The 11197-nt window shown below is 36.0% G+C and overlaps 1 protein-coding gene across 1 annotated transcript in view; it reads left to right on the forward strand.

Moving 5' to 3' along the window:
- Positions 1-11197, forward strand: part of LOC107725840 (disco-interacting protein 2 homolog C) — a 124309-nt gene that overhangs the window by 103107 nt on the left and 10005 nt on the right. Inside the window, exons 20-30 of the mRNA XM_016535240.1 lie at positions 296-410; positions 873-1074; positions 1188-1297; positions 3277-3357; positions 4277-4400; positions 4896-5017; positions 5097-5208; positions 5285-5394; positions 5914-6044; positions 8356-8524; positions 9921-10091. Coding sequence (XP_016390726.1) covers positions 296-410; positions 873-1074; positions 1188-1297; positions 3277-3357; positions 4277-4400; positions 4896-5017; positions 5097-5208; positions 5285-5394; positions 5914-6044; positions 8356-8524; positions 9921-10091 — 1447 coding nt within the window. The remainder of the gene's footprint in view (positions 1-295; positions 411-872; positions 1075-1187; positions 1298-3276; positions 3358-4276; positions 4401-4895; positions 5018-5096; positions 5209-5284; positions 5395-5913; positions 6045-8355; positions 8525-9920; positions 10092-11197) is intronic.

Genomic DNA, 11197 nt, shown 5'->3' on the forward strand with positions numbered 1-11197 from the left:
TGTGTGTATATATATATATATATATATATGTTAATAATCATTCAAATGATTAATTGTTATAATTCGAAATATTATTATGGTTAATTAATAATGATTAATAAATATATGTAATTATTAACTATAACAATTAATTACTATAATTATTATTGTTAATTTAATTATTCATTATAATAATAATAATGTTCAGTATATCGCGGTCACTAACATGGGCAGTTCATGATTTGAGATGTTTTACGTGTTGGTCTGGAGCTGGATTTTCAGGCTCTGAATCTCTTTTCTGTATGTCTATCTTCAGGATAGCTGTATTTTCTGTGACGGTCCTGCATGACGAGAGAATTGTGGTCGTAGCCGAGCAGCGGCCGGACTCCACAGAGGAGGACAGCTTCCAGTGGATGAGTCGTGTGCTGCAGGTATTTGTCCTTTTTATACCCACCCTTGCCGATCGATTCGGGCAGTGGCGACTTGCTATTCCCATCCAGTCTGACAGGAGTCACCTTAATCGCTACATATTCCCAGTCACCATCCAAACTGAATTAGAGATCTCGCTACTGCTGACCTGCATACTTTCTGTCAGCACTTTACGAGTCTTTACCGGCATGTAAAAATAACAAGACACACTCAGGCACGCAGGCTGGCCTTCATTTCCACACACCCAGACGGTTCCATTCCACTCTTTTGTTGTAGGTCATTAATCTTGCAAATATGGTATTTTTCCTTCCACTTCCTGAATTCCCGTTTGGTAATTTGGTTCTCCCTGAGGCATCGGTAAAGGTCAGTGGCTGCATCAGATCTCAGCTGGCAGCCTCTTCTCGGCTCCTTGCGAACTCTATTTTTAAACCTCACCTGACAATCCAATACGTCTCTTTCTGCAGGCGATAGACAGCATCCACAACGTCGGGGTGTTTTGTTTGGCATTGGTGCCCGCTAACACCCTTCCCAAAACTCCTCTGGGAGGGATCCACCTGTCGGAGACCAAGCAGCTGTTTTTGGAAGGCTCCCTGCATCCCTGTAACGTCCTAATGTGCCCTCACACCTGCGTCACCAACCTGCCCAAACCCAGACAGAAACAGCCAGGTCTGTCTGCGGCAAGGTCACCTTGGATGTCGCACAAAATTAGAACTGTCAGAAAAGCTGTGTGTGTTGTCGTCTGTTTGTTTGTGATGATCATCCTCTGCTCGCTCCTGCAGAGATTGGCCCCGCCTCTGTGATGGTGGGAAACCTGGTCTCGGGGAAGAGGATCGCTCAGGCCAGCGGCAGAGATCTGGGCCAGATCGAAGACAATGATCAGGCAAGAAAGGTGTGTGTGTGGTAACATGGGGCCTCGATTTTCATCCATCATTCATTCTCCCTTCCCTCTTATTCATTCCTCACCTCCAGCAAACGGAGTCACATCCAGCCAAGAATAGAGACAAAATAAGCACATATTTGTGTTTCAGTACATTTAAATAACTGATACTGAGAGATATAAGCTGCTTTAGGGTGTTTTATAATTGCTCTCAGAGGAGATGTAGCACACGGGTACAAAACTGAGGAAAAAATGCCAGTGAATGAGGATATTTACAAGTTAAGAAACTGTATTTTGCTTTGTATTTTTTTTATAAGTATATATAGTTATAGTTTTAGTTATATATTTATACATACAATATTCTTTAAAATTATGTTGAATTTTTATTTGAAGTATATATATATATATATATATATATATATATACACACGTGTGTGTGTGTATATAATCATATTTAATTCCACTGTAATGTATGTTTATAAAATAATTTTTTTTACAAACGTATTTTTTCTAGTCCAAAAATAGATAGATAGATAGATAGTAATAAAAAATACAAACGCCTCTTAATTAAACCTCTGATAGTACATTTTCCAAGTTACTTGACAACGGGTGAGTCACAACAGATGTTTTTCTTTAGTAACCGGTGTGGATTTGAATCTCTTGTGTCACTTACATCAGCGAGAGTCAGATAATCAATCTTACAATTCGAATTAAACATGTTGCAGTCCCTTATAAAGTTACCGGCCAACTTATTACACACATTTGGCACCCACCGAGTGTTCATTTTGGACCCACTGTGTGGCACGCAGTAATTGTCCCAACTAGATTTGTGGTAGAGGAACTGACCCCTGACAGCTTGTCAGACCTCTTGCTCTCAGCCAGGGTCGTTTCATACCCGACCCCTACAGAGAGCATTCTGGGAAACTGTTAAAACATTATGTCACCGAATCAGAACTTGACAATTTTGTGCTTCTAAAACGTTCGCTTTTTTGCCACTTGAAAGTTAGGATTTTGCGGAAAACGTAAAGTACTCCATTAGAATAATTATTGCACGCTGGGCTCTGTTTGGGAGGGATGGTTTGGTTGTTTTTTGTGCTGTTAGTGTTGAGTTGATGTCTTTGGTTTTGCTGTGCTGTCAGTCAACCACCTCAACGCAAATCCAATCCATTACGCTGCCCTCTCAGGCTGAAAGATGGCAGCCATTATTCCGTCAGCATGTCTGCTGTGCACCACACCGTAACCTTAACACACACACAGCTGTCGGCCGCACACACAAACCACATATGCTCACACACATTCGAACAAACATGTGCACAGACCCAAAAATGCACACACACACACACAGTGCCGCAACAGTTGTTGGCTGCTGCCTCTTGCATGCCTTCCTCATCCTCTCTCTTTCGCTCATTCCGTCACATCCTTCCAGCCCTGCATGGGTATGCGCTGACACCGACAAATGTTACCTTCGCCATCTGCGCCGCTTAAAGAAACACTTGACGATTTTCCATTTTTACACCCCCAAGCTTGTGTTGTTGTTTTTTTTTCGTTGCTTCCATCCATTCATGCCTATGAAAATCGGGCCCGTTGAGTGAATGGAAATAGTTTTATTTCATTCTTCTAAGAGGAGGAATGCGATCCGATGTGAGAATAACTCTAGGAGATGAGGTAACACATGACTGCATTCACTTCCAACCTTCAGATAACACCAGCGCCGCTTGCTAATGACTTTAACAGGTCTTGCTAATTGCAAAAAAGCATTCTGTTTAACAGTTACACTTTAAATGTCATGTTACTTTTATAATATTGCATTTGGCAAAACAATAGATTGAATCAGGCTTGTTTAACACCCACCTACTCATATGCAAACAATTTTCTGATTCAACTTATGAATAATGATATGGCACTTTGGGAATATTATATAATCTCCATTAAATACTTAAATATATCGGATTTTGTAATAATCATCTCGGACTTCCTTTTTCCACCCATAGTTCCTCTTCCTGTCTGAGGTGTTGCAGTGGAGAGCCCAGACCACTCCAGATCACGTGCTCTTCACCCTCCTCAGCTCAAGGGTATGATGTGTATTTTGTATTACATAGTATATATATTCTTTTAAATATATTCTCCTTTTAAATTAATTAATAAAATATAAAATGTATATATACATACATTACCGTTTAAAAGTTTGGAGTCAGTAAGATGTTTATTTATTTATTTATTTTAAAAAAGTCTGCTCACCAAATATGCATTTATTTGATGAAAAATAAAGGGAAAACAGTAATATTGTGCAATATTATTACAGTTTAAAATAAAAGTTTGGGATCAGCAAGTTTTAATTAATTAATTTTTTTAAATGAAGTCTGCTCACTAAATCTGCATTTATTTGATAAAAAATCAAGTTAAAACAGTAATATTGTAAAATATTATTACAATTTAAAATAACTACTTTCTATTGTAATACATTTTAAAATGTTATTTATTCCTGTGATGCAAAGCTGAATTTTCAGCATCAATACTCCAGTCTTCAGTGTCACATGATCCTTCAGAAATCATTCTAATATGCTGATTTGGTGCTCAAGAAACATCTATTATTATGGAATGCAGTTGCGCTTACGATTATTGTGAAAACTTTGGATTTTTTTCATTTTTTAAGTATATATTAGATTTTTTAAAATTAAACAAAACTACTTTTATTCTGGGTTAAGAAGGTGTCAGCTAAACATTAAACTTGTTTTCAAGTGTGGTCCTACAAAGAAATGTCTTCGTTTGTTTCTGCACCATTTCCCCCCTCTAGGGAGCAGGAATTGGTTTCATAAATGATGCTGCCCTGGTTTTTCGAGGGATACTTTTTTTAATATACTAAATATGCGGCCATTTATCATCGCAGGCTATTTTGAACACCACATGCCCTCCATAGAAAAGTTGTGATAACTCATCCTGAACTGAGAACTGTGAGAAAACTGACATGTTTGTGTATGTGTGTGAACGAAGGGAACAGTCCTGAGCTCACTGACGTGTCTTCAGTTGCATAAGCGGGCGGAGAAGATAGCAGCCATGTTGATGGAGCGAGGCCACCTGCAGGACGGTGATCACGTTGCGCTGGTGTACCCGCCTGGTACGACACCATCAGCTACACATCTACAGCTCTAAATCTGTGATCAGTCCCACTATATTCATATTCTTATACCCGGGGGTCTCAAATTATGTGGCATCAGGTGAACGGTTGAACAGTTTAGTGCAGTAACTATGTCTAAGATTAGGACACCAGACATTTGACTTGGATATAATGGACAGAACTTATTTAAAGGGATAGTTCATCCAAAAATTAAAGTTCTGTCATAGTTTACTAACCCTCAAGTTGTTCCAACCTAGTATGAGTGTCTTTCTTCTGTTGAACACAAAAGAAGATATTTTGAAGAATGTTGGTAACCAAACATCCATAGTATTGTTCTTTCATACTGTGGAAGTCAATGGCTACCGAGAACTGTTCAGCTGTCTCTTTAAATGTACTTGATACTTGAGAGACCCAATGAAATTAGCGGATAATTTAAGACCAGTAATCTAGGATCAAATGTTAAAATCGACTCATATATGCATTTTTAATTTACAGGAATCGATTTGGTTGCTGCCTTTTACGGATGCTTGTATGCCGGCTGTGTACCAATTACAGTGCGACCCCCACACCCGCAGAACATCGCCACCACCCTGCCCACTGTGAAAATGATTGTAGAAGTGGGTGTTGAAATGAAATCCTTTCTTATATAGTTTGATAAGTTAAAAAATGGCCACTAATGTATGAATTTGTGTTCAGGTGAGCCGATCGGCCTGTGTGATGACCTCACAGGTCATTTCCAAGCTCCTGAAGTCAAAGGAGGCATCTGCCGCAGTGGACGTCAGGTCGTGGCCTCCTGTTCTGGACACAGGTGAGAGTGGGTCAAAGGTCAGATGGCTTCTTAATGTCTAAATGAACATTCACTTAATATCGTACATGTTTTCCAGATGATCTGCCAAAGAAGAAGCCCCCTCAGCTCTACAAACCCTCCAATCCAGACACGCTGGCTTACTTGGACTTCAGCGTCTCCACTACCGGGATGCTTGCAGGAGTAAAGGTGAGTATTAATCATCCCTTGTTGTGTGTAATAAGAAACCCCTGCTCTTTATTTCCCCAACACAAAAAAACAGGAAGAAAACGTTTGAAAACTCATCTCAGAGACATAAAACCCTCTCAGTTAGCCGCTGGTGAGATCAGGTGTCATATGCACAGAGGAACTTTTCTTCTTTATTGTTTAGAGATGAAAACCAGGTTTTGAACAGACAGCCGCTATTATGTCATAGGAGCCATGAGTGTTTGCGGAGACCACCCAGTATTGTGTAGTTCTTCTGTTCTTTTGACCAAGAACTGATCTGTTCAGTCCCTCAGAAGTCCTGTTCAGCCATATACATACCCCATACACTTATATTTGCTAGCATTTCCACATGGCAGCACACAAAATAACTCACGAGTCCTCATTGTCTCATTATGAATAAAATCAAGCACAGTTGTGTGGCATATTATGGTTTTAGTTTTAGTTAACTGTATTCATTATATTTGTATTTTAATTTCTTATATTTTTTATGTGTCTTCTCAGATGTCCCACACAGCCACCAGTGCCTTTTGCCGCTCTATAAAGCTTCAGTGTGAGTTGTATCCCTCTCGTGAGGTGGCCATCTGCTTGGATCCGTACTGTGGCCTCGGCTTTGTCCTCTGGTGCCTCTGCAGGTGAGAGACGTCGCCTGATACAATCACAATCATCCTAATAGAGCAGGTTAAAGGCCTGGTCACAACAAGATTTCAACAGGAAACAATGCATCTTTATGAACTCATTCACATCGTGTCCGCAGTTTTGTTGATTTGTCTTTTTCAAAGGAATGTTTAGGGTTCAATACAAGTTTAGCTCTGTTTCCTTAGAAAATTATTTCCATCCCTCAGTTTGTAAAAACAAGCAATAATTGTTTTTACAGTTAGAATGGAAACCTGTGGGGCCTGCCATTGCACAAAATAAATGATAAAATATACACTACCGTTCAAAAGTTTGGAATCAGTACGATTATTAATGTTTTTTAACGAAATTTCTTATGCTCATCAAGGCTGTATTAATTTGATCAAAAATGCAGAAGAAACCCTGTAATTTTGTGAAATATTATTGCAATTTAAAATAACAGTCTTTTTCAGGATTCTTTTATAAAAATAATTTAAAAAAAACTAAAAAGGACAGCATTTATTCAAAATAGAAATCTTGTGTTATAATATACAGTATCATTCAAAAGTTTGGGGACAGTACATTTTTTTCTTTTTTTTTTTGAAAGTAAGGAATGCTTTTAATTCAGCAAGGATGTGTTAAATGAATAAAACGTGATAGTAAAGACTTATATTGTTAGAAAAGATTTCTATTTTATAAAAATGCTGTTCTTTTAAACATTTTATTAATCAAAGAATCCTAAAAAAAAGTATCACAGGTTGCAAAAAATATTAAGCAGCACAACTGTTTCCAATATTGATAATAAATCAGCATATTAGAATGATTTCTGAAGGATCATGTGACACTGAAAACTGGAGTAATGGCTGAGGAAAATTCAGCTTTGCATCACAGAAATAAATTATATTTTTAAGTATATTAAAATACAAACTGTTGTTTTAATTTGCAATAATATTTCACAAAATGACAGGGTTTTTTTTCTGTATTTTTTAACAAATAAATACAGCCCTGATGAGCATAAGAGACTCTATTAAAAAACATGAAACATCTTACTGATCCTGAACTTTTGAACCTCAATGTACATTATTTTAAATAAATGAAATTAATTTAAATAAACTTTATTCATTTATTTACATATTTATGGCGAACCTTTACTTAAGTGCTTTACAGAAAAAAAACTAATATAGTATAATATATAATTAGTGCTGTCAAATGATTAATCGCTATTAATCGCATCCAAAATAAAAGTTTTTCTTTACATAATGTATGTATGTGTACTGTGTATATTTATTATGTATATATAAATACACACACACATGCATGTATATATTTCAGAAAAATATGTTATGTTTATATATTAAATATATTTATTTATAATCTAAATTATATAAATATAGACATGTAAATACATGTAAATATTTTCCAAAATATATACTGTATGTGTGTGTATTTATATATACATAATAAATATACACAGAACACAGACATATATTATGCAAACAAAAACTTTTATTTTGGATGCGATTAATCGTGATTAATCGTTTAACAGCACTATATATAATGAATCAGTAAAATATATAAACAATAAAAACAAATTCAGAGAATAAAATAGAACTAAAAAATAAGAAAATAAAATGCAGAAAACGTATTTTAGTTTGCACTTATTCAGTTTTTGTTCTATTTTAATATATCTTTTTTAAATATCTTCCAACTTCCAAACATCTTTTTACAAGACTTAATCATGTATACTTTATATACATGAGGTTTTAATCACTAATCTTGGCTGTCTAAAGTTATATGCCATTTCCACCACAAATAAAACTGATTTTTTTTCCCCAGAAGAATGAATATTGCTTTCACAAAACTACAAATTCACTCAATTATGAGTCGGTTGCTGTAATGAAGACAGTAATTAAAACTGAGCAATAGTTCAAAATGTGGCCACAGATCCACTATTTTTTTTTAGTAGTTCGGATACGTAACAATTCAGTCATGCAGTTACAGTTCATCATTGGAGTATTTTATATTTCCCTGGCATTTAGTCGCATCAGTGAAACACTGATGGCCGAAACGCTCTGCAGGCAGGCGAGCCGCACAAGTATTGAACTGCTTCCTTGAAAAATCGTGGTTTTGTGCTGCGTTCACACGAGTGTGTGTGTTTTTATGCTGTGCTGTGTCTCCTCTAGCGTAAAGTGTGTGCTCAGCTCCCGTCTCGCTTGACTGATGTGTTGTTCTCCCAATGTGTCTTATTTGTCAGGGTGGGCAGGTTCCTCCGCTCTTGTGTTGTGTGGTGGTAACGTTGTGTTTTCTTCTGTCTCTTCCCACTGGGTGAAGTGTGTATTCAGGGCATCAGTCCATCTTGATTCCCCCGTCCGAGCTGGAGGTGAACCCCGCTCTGTGGCTGCTGGCTGTCAGTCAGTTTCGGGTCAGAGACACGTTCTGTTCATACTCCGTCATGGAGCTTTGCACCAAGGGGTTGGGCCTGCAGACAGAATCCCTCAAGGTACCGGATTCTCTCTAAAGTGTCAATCATTCGCTTCCTTTCCTTCCTGAGGAAGCTCTGAAGCCATTTTTGGTTAGATTTCATGTTATATTTGCGGCAGTGACAGAAGGTGATTGTTGGTGGTCTTGCGTGTGTGAGTGTTCTGTGTTCAGGAGGTGTGACTGTGTGTAATTAACGTCTGTTCTGAGTTAGTGAAGGAAAGGCCGTCCGTGCCTCCTGGCGAGCCTGTCTTGTAAAATCTTGTTTTATTTACTCTGATTTAGTCATTGAGATTGCCATAGTTACTAACTGCAGTCTGGAGCCGAGTACAGTTTATTAACATCACAACGATCAATGAGGAGGAAAAAGGAGACATTTTTTGGTATAATGAGGTAGAACTGTGAAAATGTTTTCTTTTACCCAGACTTTTACAAGACTCTTCTTTAAATGGAGCTTAATGAAAAACATTAGAATAAATATAATGTATAAATTGACCCTGTTAACTTTTAGTGCATCTAAAGAAAAATATATTATATTATATTATATTTGTAATTGATTATGGTTATGATTAGAATTATATTATTATTTTGTAATGTATTATAATAATAACACAGCCTTGACAACATCAGCTGATAAAAAAAGAATCATTGAAAATTTGTACATTTAAAATTAAAATATTTTAATATAAAAGTATATCTGAAGTTATTTAAATATATTAATATCGATATTTAAATGTGAAAAATAATATATAACTATATATTAATTATAATAATAAATAAATCATTAAAATATAATGTAAAATTTAAATGTATAATATATAATGTAATATAAGTATTATATGTAAATAATACTTTTCACTGAATTATTAGCTGATATCAACAGCACTGTGTGGGCTGGAAAAATAATATCAACAAGTAATATCATAGTAGCATAACATCCACGATCCAGTCCAGTCCTGATGTGTACAGTCAATCCTATGCTACATTATTTCTCTCTGGGTATTATATTTGGTCAAAAGGCATTTTTGGTATGTTTATGAATTATAATTCGGAATATGATTATATTAATATAATTAATATAATCTATTATAATACCTTGGTGACATCAGCTGGTGGGAATGAATCCTTAAAAATTATTACATTTAAAAAATAAAATACATTAATATTAAATATATTTCCAATGTAATATATATTTAATTAATTCATATACTGTATATTACTGTATTATTATTGATAAAAATAAGAATTATTAATGCTGTTGTATTTATGTATTGTTTTATCGTTTTAAAAATGTTGCAAGTTAAATATATATTATTATTTATTTTTAATAGCACTAAATGTTTTAGTTACACTTGACAAAATGTAAAGGCTGATGACTCATTTGCTCTCTCTCTGTCTTTCTCTGTCCTGTCCCTAAGTCCCGTGGACTTGACCTGTCCCGTGTGAGGACGTGTGTGGTCGTCGCTGAGGAGAGGCCCAGGATAGCCCTCACCCAGTCCTTCTCCAAGCTCTTTAAAGACCTGGGCCTGCACCCGCGAGCCGTCAGCACTTCCTTCGGATGTAGAGTGAACCTGGCCATCTGCCTGCAGGTTAGTGTGTGTGTCAGCAGTTAATCTAGTGCTGACCAGAAAACACGAGGCAGAGATTGGGCCGTAATCCCAATCCCAGCGTTGTTTTAGCAAGCCAACTGCAGCCGGGATTAGTGTTTAGACTTTGCGAGAGGATTTCGTTGTGCCTTTAGTTTGGGTTCTGAGTGAGAGTAGAGCAGCATTATTGGATATCCTGAGGTTATCGAGGTAAAATCAGGTCAACGTTGAAGTAAACGTATATGTAGAACACATGTCAAAAATAGTACTTGTCAACTGATATGGGGTTTTCCAAAGCTGCTGCTGAGTAGAGTGGCCAGTTGATGATATAATGCTGGTATATCGTTCATATACTCATTCAATATTGCTATTTCTACTATATTTTTGATCAAATAAATGCAGCCTTGGTGAGCAAAAACATTAAAAACCCTACTGATCCCAAATGTTTAAATAGTACTGTATAAAATATAATAAAACAACACTATAATCAGCATTTCATGCCCATTAATTTATTTATTTGGTAAGTATCTATGCATTAAGTGGGGTAATGCCTTTGTCATGAAATAAACCTCCTAACACAAGACTCTGAGCAGTTATAACTTCCACCCACCTGCTTTCATGAAGAATTTTTGTTACCAGGCAAAAAGCACCACACCACTCAGTCATACTACAGATGTTTCTACGGTTACATACTAGAGATATGAATTGTTTTACACCTAGGAGTCTAATGACCATTAAATCATAAAATACTGTGAACAACCTCACATGCAAAAATGAGAAGCTTTGAGTTCAACTAAAGTCAAAATGAATGAAATCTTACAATATTATTATATAATATATAATTACAGTAGTCAACATTTAAAGTGGATCAAAACCTTTCATCAAAGTCGTCCTAAAACCTAAAACCAAAATGCCTTCTTGTCTTAGGACAACTTTGATTAACTTTTTGATCCACTTCAAATGTGGACAGCTGTATAATCTTATTATAATATAAATATAATCTAGATATAATCTCATTATAATATAAATAGAATCTATTATAATAACAGCCTTGGTGACATCAGCTGCTAAGAAAAATAATTAGAAATTATTTGAGTTAAAATTAAAAT

This window comes from Sinocyclocheilus rhinocerous, unplaced genomic scaffold (genome assembly GCF_001515625.1).
Source record: "Sinocyclocheilus rhinocerous isolate Xijiao unplaced genomic scaffold, SAMN03320098_v1.1 scaffold1508, whole genome shotgun sequence".
Taxonomy (NCBI): Eukaryota; Metazoa; Chordata; class Actinopteri; order Cypriniformes; family Cyprinidae; genus Sinocyclocheilus; species Sinocyclocheilus rhinocerous.